The sequence below is a fragment of the Macrotis lagotis genome, chromosome 5 (genome assembly GCF_037893015.1).
Source record: "Macrotis lagotis isolate mMagLag1 chromosome 5, bilby.v1.9.chrom.fasta, whole genome shotgun sequence".
NCBI lineage: Eukaryota > Metazoa > Chordata > Mammalia > Peramelemorphia > Peramelidae > Macrotis > Macrotis lagotis.
Genome location: NC_133662.1, coordinates 60,428,629 through 60,449,235, shown reverse-complemented (window position 1 = coordinate 60,449,235; position 20,607 = coordinate 60,428,629). Strand labels below are relative to the sequence as shown.

At 37.3% G+C, this 20,607-nt stretch overlaps 1 protein-coding gene across 1 annotated transcript; it reads left to right on the top strand.

Moving 5' to 3' along the window:
* The first annotated feature begins 660 nt into the window (after positions 1-660).
* Positions 661-20,197, top strand: CGAS (cyclic GMP-AMP synthase). Its single transcript, XM_074190010.1, is given in 6 exon segments — positions 661-1,129; positions 1,132-1,214; positions 6,383-6,602; positions 12,637-12,879; positions 14,825-14,927; positions 19,120-20,197. Coding segments are annotated over 6 exon segments (1,467 nt in total). The 3' UTR covers positions 19,469-20,197.
* Positions 20,198-20,607: the final 410 nt, after the last annotated feature.

The following is a 20,607-nucleotide window of genomic DNA, read 5'->3' as shown; positions in this document are numbered from 1 at the left end:
GGGAGATTGCATATAGCTTCAAATTCTTTTCAATATATTGATGAGTTTTGATGTGATTTTCTTTCTTTTAAAAACTATTTATAAGTGATAACTCCCTGAAAGGGGTATAGATGGAAGGGTATCGGGGAAATCTAGGAGACGTAAAAACAAAAAGATATCAATGCAATTTATTTTAAAAGAATAAACCTATGAGCAATAATCTAGATTAGGTTTGGAAAAACGAATTGTCCAAGTTAAGTGTAATATGTATTATGATAAAAGTGTGATTCCGTGATGAAGAGTGGAAGAATGTGGGTCTATCAAAGCCAAATTGTACAGTACAAGTGATTGCAGCAAAGGGACATACTGTTTACTAACAGATTTTTTTAACTGAAAAAAGTTATAAAATTTATTGTTTAAGACAGTACATTTAACTATTTTACCTCGTCTCAGTTAATTGCTCAAAGAGGGAACTTTAGGCCATCCGGGGGGTTCCCTTCAGTCTACAGATTTACCACCTGTTTCCTGAGTTTCATTTTCTTAGAATTCCTCCTCCCTCCTTCCCCGGCTCCGGATGTCTCAACCCCCTTATTTCCCCACCCTTACTCTCGCTTCTTCCTGGAAAGCCTTTTTCCTCCAAGGAAACCAAGGTGAAAGACCCGGGCGAGCTCAGGTGGCAGGATGGAGCGGACAAGGGTTCCAGCAGCCCCGCGCAAGGGCTCCACTCGAGGGTCGGGCAAGGGGCAGGCAGCAAGAGCCCGGGCGCCCAGCCTCCCCTCTCCCCTTGCCCAGGACCTTGGGCACGCAGCCCCAGGGAAGGACTCCCACTCCAGGGAGTCGGAATCTCTACGGGAGAAGCAGCCCCCCGACCTCCAGGAGAAACAGCCCCCTGTCCAGGAGAAGGTCCCTGCCAGGGCCCCGAGATCTCAGTCCACTAAGAAGGGGCTCCCTCACCCAGGGGACCGACATAGCCTGCGGGTCCTCAGAGAGGACTGCCCCCCTAGAGATCTGACGCCCCTATTCAGCGAACCGGGAATCTTGCCCAGGGAAAACCGGGGTCCTGCGGCCCGGGAGAAGGCGGTCACCCGCCGGAGCTCTGCTGGCTGGAGGCCACAGAGCGTAGTGGAGAAACTGAAGCTGCGGCGTAAGGAGAAGTCCGACGCCTGCCAGTGGGTGACCCGACCTTCAAGGACATTAAGACCATGGGCACCGGCAGCTACTACGAGCAGGTGAAGGTGAGTTGGCGATCCTAGCTGACTTCCTTAGGGGTTTTCCACGTTTGTAAAATGCTTTTCCCCCTCCCCCCGCTTTGTCTCCTCTGGACGCGGAGCTGCTCCTTTCTCTCCCGGGGGATCCGAGAAACAAATGGAATTGGTACTTAGTGACCTTTGAGCAAGTCGTTGAAACTCTATGGGTCTAGATTTTCTCATATGTGAAATTGTACCTGATTCTTATATGGCAATGAAGTTCACACATCTCAATCTCATTTGAGCCTCAAAACAGCCCTGAAAGATAGGTACCAGAGATATTAGGTCCCTCCACTTTACAGATGAAGAAATTGAGGCTCACAAAGGTTAAGTGATTTGCTTGATCAAGGGATACAAGTGAAATTCAAATGATTTTGATAACTCACATTTATATAACACTTTAAAGGGCAAAAAAGTAGGAGGGAGGAGAAAACTATAACATTAAACCTCACAACAAACTAAAATGAATAAAGTTGATGTTGTTACTGCTGTTTTTTCGGAACTGCAGTCTGAGAAGATTGAGTGATCTTGTATCATTTTCTTAATCGTGGTTCTTTGTCTCTGAATTTGGCCTATAATGGGTTAAGTTTAAAAAATGTTGCTAACCTTCTGTGAGAAAGAGGTTGGGCCTGATATATTTACTCTACCAGCTTCTCTTTCAAGGATGTTTGGTTTGCTGTCTAAAAGTCTGGGTGGCTAATCTCACACCTGGACTCAAACAATGAGCACTTCTTAGTTTTATGAGAGAAGAGGTATGCTAGTCCCCATTATCAACAATCTATCATGCTGTTCCCTGTGCTTCTGGACTGTAATCATTTATGTTGCCCTTAATCCCATGATTTTATCTACTCTGTTCTGTTCTTTTGTCTGTTATTTCCCCCACCAAAACAAACAAAAAGGAGCTGTCCATCCTCTTGGAGTCTTTGATATTAATGGAAGAAAAGCATTGACCCATCTATGATAGGTGGCATGCTTCTGCTAATAACTTTCATCTTGTGTAGAGATTTTACCTCAGTTTATCCCAAAAATTCAGTTGCGTTTCATCTTAAAGGCCTCGGGGATGCTGAAAGGTTAATGAACTTTTTCCTCAGTGACAGAGGAAGTGAATCTCAGATCAAAATTTATCAGTAAATTATATCCTGACTTCTCTGTTTTCTCACTACATTAGACGTTAGACTGGAACAAATCCTAAACTCATTTCCTAATCTAAACTTTAAGAGATTCAGTCTTGGAGGGAAGGGAAGAGGGTGGCACTTGTTTTTCTTGGAGCCAATGATATTTCCGTTGCCATCCTATTTGGGTGAAGAGTTTTCATGACTCATGTATAGCTGTGGAGGATTTAATTACAAAAGAACAGTGAATTTAGCAAACAGTATAGGCTGGTCTGCCCTTAATAGTATACACATCATCAAAACGGCAGCTGCAAGGGAACTGTGAACTCTATGAACAAAAAGGTTCAAGTCCTCAAAATCTCCAAGTGCTACAGATAGGCTTTGATCTTTTCGTGCTTGGAAACTTAGTGCCTTACTTGTTTACTCTACCCAAGACTGTTAAGGTTACATTTTCTTCTAAACCCTGAGGGATTCTGCAGTATAATTCTGCATTTCTTAAAAGATACCATTTTATTTTGTGAAAAATGAAGCTAAAAATCTCTTTGTTAATATTTCTAAACAAAACAAGGTTATTTGCAAAAGAATTTCCTAAAAGTAGCAGTTATTAAGCTATAACTATTTTAATTAGTATTGAGTACCAACACAGGTAAAATATTGTGAACTGAGTAAAGTTCATTTATTCATTCACTTACTCAGGAAACATTTCTGGGGTGTCTACTATGTATGAAGCATTTCGGACCTACAGATTTTAGTAAGCATAATGTTGTGGGGATTCTTGTGTAAGGTATGGGGAATTTCTTGTTTTATCCTTTTTAAAAAAATTTATTTTATTTATGCAAAGATAGTTATCAACAATCATTTTTTATAAAGTTTTGAGTTTCACATTTTTCTACCTCCCTTCCCTCTCTAGATTTTGCATTTTTAACTATGTTAAACATGTATCCATATTAATCAAGCTATCCAAGAAAAATCAAATCAAAAAGGGGGAAAAAACTATAAAACATAAAGAAAATTTTTAAAATTGAAGATAATGCGTAGTGGATAAAGCACCAGCCCTGGAGCCAGGAGTGCCTGGGTTCAAATCCGGTCTCAGACACTTAATAATTACCTAGCTGTGTGGTCTTGGGCAACCCACTTAACCCCGTTTGCCTTGCAAAATCCTTTTTAAAATCAATCAATCAATCAATAAATAAATAAATAAATAGAATTGAAGATAATAAGCTTTGGTCTGCATTCATACTTCATAGTTCCTCCTCTGGAAATGGATGGTATTTTCCATTACAAGTCCTTTAGAATGATTTTTAATTATTGTACTGCTGAGATGAGACAGTCCATCATAGTTGATTATCCACATAGTGTTCTGCTAATGTGTACAATGTTCTCCTGGTTCTGCTCACTTCACTCAGCATCATTTCATGCAAGTCTTTCTATATTTTTCTGAAGTCTCATCCCTCGTGATTTCTTGCAGAAAAATAGTACTCCATCAGATTCATATATCACAATTTGTTTGACCATTTCTCAATTGATGGGCGTCTGGTATCTGGTATCGGAAATTTCTAAGAAGAAATATGAACCAAGGTTCTTGTAGGAGAAAATTCCTAGATCCCTATTCAGCAAATGCCTTTCTAGGATGTTAAATGTAGAATTGTAAGAGACTTTAGAGGTCATGTAGTCCAATTTCTCCTCTTTTTTTTTTAAGTTTTTTTGCAAGGCAATGGGGTTAAGTGGCTTGCCCAAGGCCACACAGCTAGGTAATTATTAAGTGTCTGAGACCGGATTTGAACCCAGGCACTCCTGACTCCAGGGCCGGTGTTCTATCCATTGTGCCACCTAGCTGCCCCCAAAATTCATATTTTTAACAGTGATTGCTCACCTGAGTTTCAATTCCACATCACCAAATGCTTGTTGTACCTTTCAGGCAGGATGTCCTAGAAATAGCTTAAGCTTAACATGTCCAAAACTGAACTCATTTCCCCCCTCCCACTTCTGCTCAATTCCCCTCCTCTTCTAAACTTCCTTATTTCTATCAAAAGTACCATCATCCTTTTTTTTCAAAAAATTAGTTATTTTACTTTTTTCAACTACATGTAACAGTAGTTTTCAGCAATCCTTTTTTTACATTTTCCTCCCTCCCTCCCTTCCCTCCCACATCTTGACAGAAAGAAATGTAATATGGTAATAATCCTCATATAAACACAAACATCTATAACAATGCTAAACATAGATTCATATAAATCATGTTATGAAAGAAGAATCACATCCAAATGAAAGAAAAAAATTAGAGAGAAAAAAGACACAATTCATAAGACAACTTTTTAAAAATTAAGATAGTAAACTTTGGTCTGCATTTAAACTCCACAGTTCTTTTTCTGGATATGGATAGTTTTCTCCATTGCAAGCCTTTTATTATTGTCTTTGAATTTTGTACTGCAAATCCATCATAGTTGATCATCACCCAGTATTGCTGTTAGTGTGTATAATGTTCTTCTGGTTCTACTTACTTTACTTAGCATCAGTTCGTGCAAGTCTTTCCATGCTATTCTGAAATTGCATCCCTCATGATTTCTTTAGAATAGTAGTGTTGGAGCTGCTAGGTGGCACAGTGGATAAAGCACCGGCCCTGGAGTCAGGAGTACCTGGGTTCAAATCCGGTCTCAGACATTTAATAATTACCTAGCTGTGTGGTCTTGGGCCAAGCCACTTAACCCCATTTTGCCTTGCAAAAAAAACCTTAAAAAAAAAAAGATGGTACTTTATCCATTGTGCCACCTAGCCTCCCCTAGACTCCTTTTTAAAAAAACAACAAAAATTAAAAAATAAAATAAAGAGTATATAAAAAAAGAGGGGGCAGCTAGGTGGTGTAGTGGTAAAGCACCGGCCCTGGAGTCAGGAGTACCTGGGTTCAAATCCACTTAATTACCTAGCTGTGTGGCCTTGGGCAAACCACTTAACCCCGTTTGCCTTGAAAAAACCTAAAAAAAAAAAAGAGTATAAAAACAACAAAAATACTCCCCTGATGGATGATTGTCTGAAATTCTAAGAAATATACATTCATTTGGCATTTCTCATAAGATTAATAGGCCATTAGAATTATATTACAGTTGGCCATTGCAAGTCAGTCACTTGAAATTCAGTATAAATGAGGATACCAGTTCCTATTTTGGGAAGTTTTAATGAGGAAGAAAGGAAAGAGAGCAGGACATAACTGGAAGGAACCTCAGAGACTATCTCATCTAAACTCTTCATTTTATCAGGAATCTGAGGCTCAAGGAGGTAAAAATGGCTTACCTAAGATCATATAGATAGTAAGTATTAGAGGTGACATTTGAATTCTGGTCTTTTGACTCTTTCCACTGTCTCAGCTTGCCTCCCTATGGGCCTGATGACTAATGACCTATATTGAATGCCAGTAAGTCGAGCAAAAGATTAAAGAAAAAGGAAGTCACTCATTCTTTTTTTTTAGGTTTTTTTTTTTTGCAAGGCAAACAGGGTTAAGTGGCTTGCCCAAGGCCACACAGCTAGGTAATTATTAAGTGTCTGAGACCAGATTTGAGCCCAGGTACTCCTGACTCCAGAGCTGGTGCTTGATCCACTATGCCACCTAGCTGCCCCGAAGTCGCTTATTCTTTATCTAGGGCTGTTCCTTCAAGAAAGAATCACAACAGGATTACATAAATTCATCCTCAATCTAGGAAGAACAAATTGAGATTAAAGACCTTGATAAGTCACTAGTATTACTTTCACAAATGAAGAATATGCTATAGAACACTATCAAGAACTCCTTGCTATAGTGAGGAGCAATAATGAAGCTTTAGTTTAGGTCCTATTAGCTTAATATTCTTCTTAAACTTTTTTTAATGAAAAATTAAATCCAACAAAACTGATTTGGGGGCAAAATCTTATGTGATAAAATTTTAATTTTAGAAATTCTGCAAATTTAATTAGCAAATTAAAATTCTAAGGAAAACTCAACTGTGAGTAACTCAGTAAAACATTAAAAAATACATCATACATGTCAGTGTACTTTTTTTGACTATTTCACAGATTTCTGCTCCAAATGAATTTGATGTCATGCTTAAAATGGAAGTTTCCAGAGTTGAGCTAGAAGAATATGATGACAGTGGTGCTTTTTACTTCTTGAAGTTTAAAAGGAATCCATCAGGAAACCCTCTGACCAGCTTTATGGATAATGAAATATTATCAGCTTCTAAGCTGCTGTCTCATTTTAGGAAAATCATTAAGGCAGAAGTAAACCATATTAAAGGTAAGCAGTTAGTATCCTCTGTTCTTAAAGTCTTCTTGTACAGATTATATTGGCTCTTTGCCTTTGAATACAATCATGGAATTAAACAATGCATAATGCTAACAAATATTAATTCATCTTTACAGCTTGCCAGGAAATTTCACAAAAATGTATTGATTATGAGGTTGGTTTTCTCTTTTTATCTCCATAGGAAATTGGTTAGGTACATTTCTCAGTGATTTCAGCATTGGTTCATGGAATTTTCCTTAGGAGGTTTCAGAATATTTATGATTACACAATTCTTCAACTTCCTTCTTCAGACACAGAATTATAGAGACATATTTTTGGACATGACCACAGCAGCCATTTGTTTTGCTTGTTTTTACTTATTTGTTACAAGAGTTTGTTCTCTTTTCAAAAAAATAAAAAAGTTATTTATACATGTCCTTTATCTGTTGGCAAATGGATAGATCCAGAATGAAATATGTACTTGTTTATTACAGGGGAAAGTTTTATTGGGTATTGATGGTAGGGAGAATAGTGAGAAATGAGTCATTTCAGTTCAACTACTCTCATAAAATTATTCTCTCTAAGGTTGTTTTGTGACTTCCTAATTGCCAGTTTCAATGATTTATTTTAATTCTTTCAGGACTATGGTACTGATAATTGTTCATTCTAATTACTGATATCATCTTCTCCCAATCTCCCATGTTTGATACCTTGGCAATAAATATTTGATTTATCCCTTTTCCTTTATCTATATTCAATTGGTTACTAAATCCTATCAATCTACAGTATTTCTCATATTTCATTTCTATTCTCTCTACCATCATGCTAATAAAAGACATAATTATTACTTCCCCCAGAGTACTGAAAAACACATTCAAAAAATTTTGTTTCCATCTTTCTCCTTTTCAATCTGTTCTTCATATCACTGCCAAACTAATTTTTTTTTTAGATTTTTTTTTTTCAAGGCAATGGGGTTAAGTGGTTTGCCCAAGGCCACACAGCTAGGTAATTATTAAGTGTCTGAGGTCGGATTTGAACTCAGGTACTCCTGACTCCAGGGCCAGTACTCTATCCACTGCACCACCTAGCCGCCCCCAAACTAGTTTTTATTATACATTGGATATCATCACTCTTCTTCTCAAAACCCCTTCTGCATAGCAAATAAAGTTCAAATTAAGACACATAATATGGTTCAAGATAAAAAAATTAAAGAATTCAAAGGAATGTAGACTACTCAGAAGTATCACACTTCTGAATCATGAATACTTTCTTCAGGATGAATAAAAGAAGTTCTAGATATGGCAGATACTGAATTAGATGACCTCATTGATTTTCATGTTGCCTCCAGCAATATGTAGCACAATCCATCTGATGCCTATTCTGTGTTACTCTTATCCATGTCATCATATAAGTGTAGCTGTGTGGATAGGAATTGGTTAAACATACAAAAAAACCTTCCTTACTTTCTTTTAAGATTCAAAGATACCAGTGATGCACCCAGGCTATCTTTTGGTCATCTCTCTTATTTTTGACCAATTCATCTTTTTTTTAAATCATGCTTTTTAAAAAAACGTCATTCTTTACTCCGGTTCTTTCTGTATTTGTTAAATGTTGCCTAAGACAAGCACTTTCTCTGTTGCTCTGTAAGTGATTCTTATTTTAAATTTTCTGTTGGCTGTGGTATTCCATGAATCACAAGTCTGGGGTCATTAATGAAACTTTGAAATGTCACAAAAGCAATTTAGTTCACTCTTTTAACCTATTTAATTCTGAGTCCAAATTACTATTTACAATTTTTATTTAGGATATATGTACTGATGTATGTTGTCCTTCCAACTGCACTTCAAAATTTGAAAAAAATAACTTTGAAAAGTACTTTTTAAAGGTTCGAGTGTTTGTCCAGAGCTTAGTATATTCAATAGGCTGTCAATATTGTATTCTCACAGGAAAGACCCTAAAATGAAGTGGCAAGTGGCACTTCAAAAAATGAAATTAGGAAGTCAGAGTTAATTATCTTGACCAAATCTATGCTGGAAGTAATATCATTTTAAAGTCACTGAGGGATTACTTTTCAAGATATTTCAAAGAGAGACTCCAAAAGAATGCAAAAGATCACAGACAGTGCTTTTACAAAAAAGAAAAAGGTTACCAAGGGGAGGTGACATTAAGCAACCATCAATGCATATGTCTACTTTCCCAGGTCTATAAAATCATGAAAATAATCTCTCTATATATTAAAAATATCTTTAATATATAATAAAAATTAAAATTATCTTGGCTATAAACCCCTTAGAAGGGGTGATGAAGGTTCCTTTAAAGTTTTCCATGGGCCACATACTTTTATTCATAAATTTGACTGGAATTATAGAGAATAATATTAATTTACAATTATATAGTACCTTAAAATTTGAAAAGCATAAAACACACATTATTTTGAGTCTCACACTGGCTCTGGAAGGTAGATATGGAAGGTATAATTATTCGTATTTTACATGAAGAAACTGATGTTTAGAAAGGTGAGTGACTTGGCCACAGTTAAGTAATTATTAAAATACATAAGTATCCTGGGTAGGATTTGAACTCAAGTTTTCCTCACTCCAATTCCAACCTGTCATCCTTTGGGTCACAGTGTCTCTCATAGTATCTCTTTTTGATTTTAAAAGGCATTTGATTTGATAGTCCAAAAATGTAATTCTGTAGAAGACAGGGAGATGAAGACTAGACATGTGATATTATTGACATGGGAAATTCTTTGATGAGGAAATTCCCTCTACCCATCTGAAGTGGGATGTGAAACCAGAACTTCATGACTCTGAGGTTATTGCATTACAGTGTCTCCTGTGTATATGTTAATATTATACAAGAAATCTATTATAAATGTGATTACAGAATTAACTCTGTCTAGTGATATACTGGGCATTGACTTAAAGCAAGTCATAAAATCACAGGCCATGTGTTCAATTAAGTTATTAACTAGCATCATAGAAGATTATTTTCACAGAATCCATAGAGAAGAATTTCCTGTTGATGAAGAGAATAAATGCTCCTATTTTCAGTTAATATTATACAAATTGAAGTGTCCTAAAATATAATGAAATCTTTTGAGTGAAATCCACGGCACTGTAAATAAGATTAGACATCTAGAGGGGGGCATCTGAGTAGAGTAGTGGTTAGAGCACCAGCCTTGGAGTCAGGAAGATCTTACCTAGCTGTGTGACCTTGGGCAAGTCACTTAACGCCATTGCCTTACAACCCTGCCCGTCCCCAAAAAGATTAGACATCTACCCTTGAAATGCAAGTGGATAAAATGTATGCCACCCAGACTCATAATGAACAGCTAGATGGGCAGTCCTTTACTTAGTCTAGTAATACATCTATCTTGGACTAGGTAACATAGGTGAGCAATGAGCTGAGACCAAAACTGACTATGAAGAGACATTAATAGGATCACAACTGGTAAATTAGTGTGCTTTAAGTGATTCCAAATTGCTCTCTGATGCCAAAGCATACTTAAAAAAACAAACACCAATAGCTTCCTGGGCCTGTTATATGTCTACAAATGATATAACATTATGATTTCAGAAAAATAAAAATTAGAAGCTAATGAAGAGCCAATGAAAAGATACATGGCTCTACCATTTTGCCAATGACATATGAGAAATGTCATTAAAAAATCTTCAAGGACATGTATTGTCTCTTGATGTGTCATGAGGTCATTATTTTTCACTTGCTCAATTCTAATTTTTTTTTTTTTTTTTTAGGATTTTTGCAAGGCAAATGGGGTTAAGTGGCTTGCCCAAGGCCACACAGCTGGGTAATTATTAAGTATCTGAGGTCGCATTTGAACTCAGGTACTCCTGACTCCAGGGCCAGTGCTCTATCCACTGTGCCACCTAGCTGACCCCCCCAATTCTAATTTTTAAGGAATTTTTTTCCTCAGTGAATTTTTGTATCTTTTTTCCCCCATTTGGCCAATTCTACTTTTCAAGGACTTTTTTTTTTTCATCAGTGAATTTTTGTGCTTCTTTTTACCACTTGGCTATATTAAGATAATATTTTCCAATTTTTTTTTGCCTCTCTGATAAAGTTGTTAATTCCTTTTCACAATTTTCTTGTATCACTCTCATTTATTTTTCCAACTTTATTTTGTCTACTACTTATTTGTGGGGGGGCGTCTTTCAAGAATTCTTGTTGGGCTTGCAGTTTTCTTTGATGCTTTGGTTGTAGATGTGACAACATCTACATCTGATTTTTCCTGTCACCATAGTAGCTTTTTTTTTTGGTCAAGTTCTTTTTTTGTTTTGTTTTCCCATTTTTCCAACCTATTTCTTTGACTTTGAACTTTAGCTTAAAGTTGGGGAGTCTGCTCACTTTGGGATTGGGGAGACCCTATCTGAAGATTCAAGCTTTTCTTACTGTGCTTTTTGTAGAGCTAGATTGGGGTGGCAGGGGTGGAGATGGTGTGTCTATAAGTTTCATTGCTTTCAAGGTGATGTGATTGAGGCAGAAGAGTGGCCACTGCTATCCTGGTCTGTGCTTTGGTCTTTATCCAGGAAGGATCCCTGTTCCCTTGTAAGCTGCAAGCTCTAGCACTCCTCTTAGCCCTGAAACTTGACCAGGGCCCCTTCTCCCTTGTGATTGACTACAAGGAGCTCCTCTCTGTTCTGGATCTGTAACCCAAAAGCATGGATGAATTTTGGAGTCACCAAGGAACACCTAGTCCTGTGCCCAGTGTCAGTTCATGGTCCTCTCTAATCTTTTTCTGACTAGTTGTACAATTTTCTGATTGGCTCCCAAAAGTATTGCTGCTGGTGGGGTTCTCTCCAAGACCCACTCATGATGTCTTTCTGTGTACTTCCTGTGAACTTCTCCTTCTGACCTCTTAGGTTTTCTTGGGCTAGAAAAATGATTCACTCTGTCATCTTGTTGACCCTGCTGCTCCAAAATTCAAAGCAAAATTTGAGGCATTATTCAAAGTCGTTTGGAAGGAAATGCTAGGAGAGTTTGGCTGGCTTCCTGCCTCTACTCAGCCATCTTAGCAAGGATGTGTATATCTGGAAAAGAAAGAAAGCTAGTCATATACCAGGCATGCAAAACACTTTGTTAGAAAAGACGGCTCTTGGGAGGAGGAGGAGTTGGTAAGGGTGGAAGGGGAAATATTTGGAAATAACAGGGATGTCAAAAATAAAATTATATCAATAAAAACTTTTAACATATAAAATTTTCTGTTTATATCCACTGGCCATTTATTCATTATTGAATGGGAGTCACCACTATAGAATTTTGGTGGTTAGCTATATATTTGAGATGTCAATTTTTTTTTTCCTATTTGCTATAAACATTTCCCGTAATCTATTATAAAGGTAATAGCACCTTTAATAATTCAAGCATATATATGTGGTGTGTGTGTGTGTGTGTGTGTGTGTGTGCTTTTGTGAGGATAAGGAACTTCATATCTGAGGTAGGATTTGAACTCAGGTCCTCTTAACTCCAGAGTTGGTGCTCTATCCTAGATGCCCTGACTATATTATTTCTTTTAAAAAATTGTGAGGAGACAACAGATTAACAATCAAAGTGTGACATGGTTACCCCTAGAACTATATATATATATATATATATATATATATATATATATATATATATATATATATATATAGAGAGAGAGAGAGAGAGAGAGAGAGAGAGAGGTATATGTTTTACCCCTTGAAATATTAAAGAAACCAGAGGAAGGTCTCCAGTATGTTCAGGAATCTTAGGAAATGTTTGGGAAGCAAAGTTAAGTAAGGATTATATAGGATGAATAGTTATGAGGGACTGTGATTTTTCCCTAGAAAAGGCTAAATCATAGCTCCATGTAAGTATATAAGTATATTATTTTGGTGTATGCCATAGTCAACTAAGAGACAACAAGATCCATGATGATAGATTCCATAATTAACTAAATTCTTTCTCTTTGTCATTGTCTAGCATAATGCTTAGCCACTTAATAAATGTTTTTGAGTTAAATTATATAAATTTTATGTTTTTCTTTTAAATATTTAAATAGATATGGACATAATTGTGGAGAGAAAAAAGCCTACAAGCCCAGCAGTAACCCTTCTAATTAGAAAACCTGAAGAAATATCAGTGGACATAGTCCTAGCTTTGGAATTGCGGAGCAGCTGGCCCCTAAGTACACAGGGGGGTCTAACAATTGAAAACTGGCTAGGAAGAAAAGTAAAAATGGAATTTAAATTCAGGCCAGTTTATCTTGTACCTAAACCTGCAAAAGGAGGAAATGGTTCTCAAGGTATTTTGAATATCAAATACTCTTAACATTAGTTCAAACATATATATATATATTATATATATATATATAAATATACATATATTTATATTTTATATTTTGCTTTTATATTTTACTTTATGCTTTTAAAAATATGATTCTCAGAAGGGGTCCATAGGCTTTACTGAAAGAATCTATGACAAAGGAATTTAAGAACTTTTGGTCTAAATAGTATTGGTGCAATCAAATAGATTAATAATTTTCTGTCCTTTCAATGTTGGTGGTATTCTGAGAGCTGTTTTTTAATGCTGGTAAACTTATATATTTTCATTAAATCAGAATCATAGATATTCCGGGTGCTTTCTGATTTTCTCTTACTATTAGACCAAAAAAAAAAACCCTATGAAAATCACTGTAATCATATGTTGATTACTTAGCAAATGACTGGAGGAAGAGAAGCTACTAAAATGTTGTATGCCAATAATGGCTACATGGAAATCAACTAATATATCTTATATAAAATGTGATATGATAACCAAAGGGTCACCAAAATTTCCCTCTATTTAAAATGGAATTTCTTCTCAAAAACATCAAATTAAAATAATAGTTTTACCTGGAAAAACTCATCTTCATGTAGTTCCTTCATTTTTTTCTCTGACCTTCATCTTATTGATCCTCATCCCAAAATAACTCACCTTTACATATATATATATATATATATATATATATATATATATATATATATATATCCTTTCCTCACTGAGGAAGGTAGTATCCATCTTTTTCAGTTGGAGAAACTGAGGCTTGGAGATAGGAATTAGGATTTGAATTAGGATTTGAACCCATATCTCCAGATGCCAAGTCTAGGTTCCCTATTTTTACATCACCTCTCTCCCATCTGGGAAGAACCAACAAATTAACAGCCAAGCTGCAACTATAACACAACTCTGACTAGGTTCATACCACCTTCAGTCCAAATACTCTTTCAGCAAAGTCTATATACTTCATTCCAATTTTCTAATTATACAATCAGTGTTTTTCTGTGGTTATTAGAAAGTGAAAACATATTTAGAGGTCACTTGAAATTTCATACCTTTTATAATAGGGTTTAAAAGTCAACTACTTGATGTTTCAGTTAAGCTGAGGGAGAGTGATCTATTTCAACCTACTTACCTTTATATGAGTATCCTACCAAAAAACCTCATTCATTAGATTTCAGGCAGCATGCTAAGAGCTGTACAAATAACTCATTTGATCTTTACAACAATACTGGGAGGAAGATGTTATTATCATGCCAACTTTATAATTAAGGAAACTGAGTTAAACAAGTTAACTTGCCCAGGGTTACATAGCTTAAGTCTGAGGCTGGATTTGAACTCAGGTCTTCCCAACTCTAGGCCCAGTACACTATCCACTGCATCAATTAACTGCCAAAATACAATTTTAAACTTCTTTGTAGTTATTTTTTTTTATTTTATTTTTCCCAATTCCATGTAAAAATAGTTTTAACATTTTTGAGTTCCATATTTCTCTCTCTCCCTCCCTTTCTTCCCTCCTCCCTTCCCTTAAACTTTTAATTAATTGAAATGGATTGTGGATTTTTTTTAATTAGTTGGCTTCAGTGTAAATGATTTTAAAACTAAATATCTTGATTTAGCAACACTCTTCCTTGTTTCCCCTTCTCCTCCCTACAAATAAACAGACCTTTCTCTAGGTTTCAGTGCCTTCATCTGTAAAATATGGGGGGCAGGGCAAGATGACCTCTCAAGTTTTCTTTAATTTCAGGTAAAATAACTTACTGAGCTTTAGATAATTTGTATGAAATCAAATACTGGTATATTAAAGTTAAAGGTATTTACTAACATTAGAATGGTGTTTTGTTGGATAGAATTGATGGGCTATTTACTCGAATAGGTGGAATATACTATTTTAGTAAATTGATCCTTTTTTATTTATTTTAAAAATTCAGCAAATACATGGCGACTTTCCTTCTCACACATTGAGAAGGACATACTAAAGAATCATGGAAGTTCCAAAACATGCTGTGAAAAGAATGGAGTGCGATGTTGCAGGTGAGTTATATGTCAGATTTTCATGTTTCTTTGTTAGAGGGTCATGGATAGCCAGCTAGACAGCACGGTGGATAGAACAACACCAGGAGGACAGGAGTTCAAATCGAGCTTCAGACACTTAATACTTACTTAGCTGTGTGACCTCACTTAACCTCATTGCCTTGCAAAAATAAAACATATTGAACAGGTATTGTTTTGTTTTTGTTCTTTCTATTTTGATGGGGCAAGCAGTTCATTTCAGTAGCAAGTGCTTCCTTGAACTGATTTTTTAAAAAATCTATTGGGTGGAGCCAAGATGGTGACAGGAGAAGAGCCTCTCTTAGGTGCTATCTCTCTCTATAATATTTCAAAACTCAAAAAATAAGGACTCTAAATTTTCAAGAGACAGAACCCACAGAGGGATCCAGTGAGGCAGTTCTCCAACCCAAGGTAACCTGGAAAATAGTGGAAAGGCTCCACTCCATGGGGTTAGAGTGAAGGAACTTCAGCCTCCTGGAGGCAGCCCCAGGGTGCTTGGGAGCCTAGCCTCCTGGCAGTGGGGGGCAGTTACCTGACCTATATCCTGGGGAGCACTGGGCACAACTTGGAAGATGGGGGGGTGCTGCCAGAGCGAGGGTATGAAGCCCAGCCCTCGGGACACTCAGTGAGCAGTGTGGCCCTGGCAGCCCAGATCCAGGAAATGGAAGCAGGCGGAGCCGGTAAGCAGGAGCCCCCAGGCAACTGAGCCTTCAGTGCCCACCATACCCAAGTTAGGGGAATGGAGAGAGACTTCCGAGGTCTGTCCTTTGTACCTGGAACAGGACTCTGGGGCTCTGACCACATTCAGATCCTGATCACAGTCTAGGCCCCCTATAGAATAGCAGGGCCCCCCCCCACCTCAGCCCCATGGCAGAGGGGTGTGCTTGTGGTCATTCACAGACCACGAGGGAAGACAGAGCCTCACACAAGGAGATCCTTGTTGGGGGAATGTCCTAATAATACTGAAAAGCTCAGGAAGCACCCCAAAATCAGGCACAGGTGGGGAAATGTGTAAACACAGAAAAAAGAGAAACACCATTGAGAAATACATTGTCTATGATCACAAGAAGGATCAAAATACTCAATCTGAAGATGAGGAAGTACAAGCTCCTACATCTAAAGACTCCAAGAAAAACAGAAATTGGGATCAGGCTATGACAGAGCTCAAAAAAATCAAGTAAGGGAGATAGAAGAAAAATTGGGGAAAAAAAATAAGACAGATGCAGGAAAAAAACATGAAAAAAGAAGACAGCAGTTTAGTCAAGGAGATCCAAAAAAATGCTGAAGAAAATAACATTAAAAACCAGCTTAGGTCAAATGGATAAAACAGTCCAAAAAGTTATTGAGGAGAAGAATGCTTTAAAAAGCAGAATTGGTCAGATAGAAAAAGAAGTAAGAAAGTTCTCTGAGGAAAACAAAACTTTCAGATATAGAATGACACTAAAGGATGCTGCTGACTTTACGAGAAGCCAAGACACAATACTTCAAAACCAAAAGAATGAAAAATTAGAAGAAAATGTGAAACATCTCACTGAAAAAACAACTGATCTGGAAAACAGATTCAGGAAAGATAATTTTAAAATTATTGGGTTACCTGAAAGTCATGATCAGGAAAAGAGCCTTGACCTCATTTTTAAAGAATTACTACAGGAAAATTGCCCAGATATTCTAGATGCAGAGGGCAAAATAGAAATTGAGAGAATCCACTGATCTCCCCAGGAAAGAGAGAGCAAAAAAACCAAAAACAACCCCCAGGAATATTATAGCCAAGTTCCAGAACTCCCAAAGAGAAAGATTACAGAAAGAGAAAATATTACAAGCAGCCAGAAGGACACAATTCAGTTATTGTGGAGCTGCAGTCAGGATCACACAGGACTTAGCAGCAACTACATTAAAGGCTCATAGGGCTTGGAATATAATATTTCAGGAGGCAAAAGAGCTCGGAATGCAACTGAGAATCAACTATCCAGTAAAACTGAATGCCCTCTTCCAGGGGAAAAAGATGGACTTTCAATGAACCAGGGAAATTTCAAATGTTTCTGTTGGAATGACCAGAGCTGAACAGAAAGTTTAGTCTTCAAATACAGGACTCAGGTGAAGCATAGAGAGTGGAGGAGAAGGGTAAAATATGAGAGACTTAATGATGATGAACTACATGTATTCCTGCATAGAAAAAATGATACTGGGGCAGCTAGGTGGCACAGTGAATAGAGCACCGGCCCTGGAGTCAGGACTACCTGATTTCAAATCTGGCCTCAAACAATAATTACCTAGCTGTGTGGCCTTGGGCATGCTACTTAATCCCATTTGCCTTGCAAAAAACCTAAAAAATAAAGAAATTTAAAAAGAGAGAAAAATGATACTGATAATACTCATAAAAAACTTCTCATTTAATAGAGCAGGTAGAAGGAACTTTTATAGATGAAGCACAGCAGAGAGCTGGATTTGAAGATATAATATAGTGTAAAAATGGAGTTAATGGCTAAAAGGGAAATGTAACGGGAGTAAGAGAAAGAGAGGCGGAATAGGCTAAGATATTTCATATAATAAGATTTTTTATTACAATGAGCTATTGCAATGATATGGAAGGGGGGAAGGAGAAGGGGGAATTAGGGAACCTTTGTTCTCATCAGAGGTGGCTCAGAGAGGAAACAGCATATATACTCAATGGGGTGTAGACATCTAGAGTAAGAAGGAGAGAAGGGGGACAGGTTGGGGGGAGATGTGAGTGATGGAGGAAAGGGTGGATCATGGGGTAGAGTGGTCAGATATAACAAATTTTCTTTTTTACTTCTTGGAAGAGGCTGGGATTGGATGGCCTGTCCAGGACCACAGGGCCAGGTGTTTGCTGGGCCTTAGGGGTGGTATGTGGACTTAGGGCCTCTTGGCCTCAGGGCCAGTGATCAGTCTACTGTGTCACTCAGCTACCCTACAGCACATTTAAGAAGAGGGACAGAGTGAGAGAGAAAACGTAGTATATGGTAGTGGGGAAGTATGAATGGAAGGAGTTGAGATCAGCAGTAGCAACAGTGGAAAAATATGGAAGTAGCTCTTGTGATGGACTTATCATAAAGAATGTGATCCACCTGTGACAGCTGGTGGTGTTGGAACACTGAATGAAGCACATTTATTATTATTTTGGGGGGGGGGTTTGCAGGGCAAGTTGGGGTTGGGTGGCTTACCCAGGACTGTGCAGCTGGGTGATTGCTGGGTGTCTGAGGCCAGATTTGAACCCAGATGCTCCTGACTCCAGGACCAGTGCTCTGTCCACTGTGCCACCTAATCGCCCCTATTATTATTATTGTGGGTTTTGGGGAGTTTTTTTTTGCAGGGCAGTGGGGTTGGGTGGCTTGCTTGGGGTCACACAGCTGGGTGATTGTTGGATGTCTGGGGCCAGATTTGAGCTCAGGTGCTCCTGACTCCAGGGTGGATACTCTATCCACAGCACCACCTAGCTGCCCCCTATTTTTTTATTTTAATTTTTTTCCCCCTTTCCTTTATTGCTCATGAGGGTCTATATTTTTTTGGGGGAGGGGTATTATGTTTACTCTTAAACAAGAATATTTTAGTAACGTATAAAAAATATCATTTGTACAAAAATAAAATTATTAAATAAATCTATTAAGGCTTTCTCTACAAATCTTAGTGTTGGTAGGTCCTGAAAGAGTTAATTCATTATACTTTTTAGCTTGGTTTTAGAGGAATTATTCAAATGCCTTTTAAATCCTTAAGATTTTAAATTCATAGCGGTGTTAAATCAGGAAAATTAACTTGCCATTAGAAGGATTGTATATGGGCGGCTATAGCGGTGGCGCAGAGGATGAAGAACCAGCCCTGGAGTCAGGAGTACCTGGGTTCAAATCCAGTCTCAGACACTTAATAAGTACCTAGCTGTGTGGCCTTGGGCAAGCCACTTAACCCCATTTGCCTTGCAAAAAAAAAAACAACAAAAAACAAACAAACAAAAAGATTGTATAGGCTTTGATGTATGAAAAAACAATCTGCATACTCCCCTCCCAAATAAAAAGAATCCCAAATCCTACAATACAGTATTCTGTACCTGCTCCATTCCCAACAATATATTAAGCACTGTCATTTAAGACACAATCCCCACCTACAAACTTTTTACAAGACAGTAAAAGTATCGGTCTTATGATTGTTTTTTCTTTAACAGGAAAAAATGTTTAAAGTTGATGAAATATCTTCTTGAACAGCTGAAAAAAAAGTTTGAGAACCGGAAGGAGCTGGATAAATTCAATTCCTATCACATGAAAACTGCTTTCTTTCACTTATGTGCTCAAAAACCAAATGACAATCAATGGCGATGTGGTGACCTAGAAGAGTGTTTTGATAACTGTATGAGTTATTTTCTTCAGTGTCTACAGGAAGAAAAACTTGTACATTTTTTTATTCCTAGATATAATCTGTTCAGTTGTGACCTCATTAGCAAAACCAGTCAAATATTTCTGTTAAAGCAAATTGAATTTCAAAGAAACAATATGTATCCAGTGTTTGATGAATAAGATTATACTTAGAAAAGAACCAAGACTTATAGTTGCTGTCACCTTAATAAAATAATTTCTGAATCTGACATTGTATTATTCTCCTCAGAGAACAGATATACTTCTTCTTTTGGTAGAATGGGGAAAAGAATGAAGGTTAGAATGGGGAAGGTGGGGCAAAGAAAGACTAAAGAAAAAGAATGCTCCATATTGTTAGACCTTGCCAATGTAGGGGTTAGTTTTTTGGAAAATTGGAATAAAACAACAAAGATCAGTAAAAGCTTCAACATTTCTCATTGAGATAGCAGTCACATTTAAACTGGAATTTTAAAGATAAGTTATTCTGTAAATAGCAAAGAAATTATAGTTAAAAAGCCAAATGTTCTTCAATTAGGATGAAGACTACAAATCAATTTAATTCAACCATGTTTTATGTTTTATGTAGTCAACCCTGAAATGTTAGGAAAGCAAAAGTATGTTTTTCCCTAAAGGATTCTAACATGATTGAAATTAATTATAAAAGCAAGATAACTGTGCAGGGCATGTGTCTGAGGAAATTGAGGGCTAAGACTTCAAAGAGAAGTGGAATTTTTAAGGAAATAGGCCCCCAAAAGAACCGATTATAGATTTGCCAAGTCACCAAGTTTCTGTATATGTTAATATGGCAATAAAGAAATCCTGTCAGAAAATGATTTATTAAACTCTAAGTGCTAAGAGCTGGGGATAAAAGCAGTCCTTGTCTTCAATAACTCATAGTTTAATGGGGAAGCCAATATGCAAACAGCTATGTGAATGTAAGGTTTACTCACACATACTTATCAAATTAAGAGTTATTTCAAAGGGAAGGTACTGAGGGAGATTGAGAAGAGCTTGGAGGAAACCAGGAGATGAAAATGAGGAAAGACAGCATGAGGTGAGAGTTGAGTGAAAAGACACAAGTCAGGAGATGGAGGATTTGGAGTTGAGCAAGGACTGGATCTGAATAGGTGGAGAGGAGGAAGGGACCAAGTCGTGAAGGATTTTAAAAGTCATACATTTTGTTCAGGAGATATTAGGAAACCACTGGAGTTAATATTGACTATGGAGGAGGGTGGGTATCCTCATCAGACCTGTGGTTTAAAGACGATCACTTTGGTAGGGGAGGGCATAATGGAATGGAG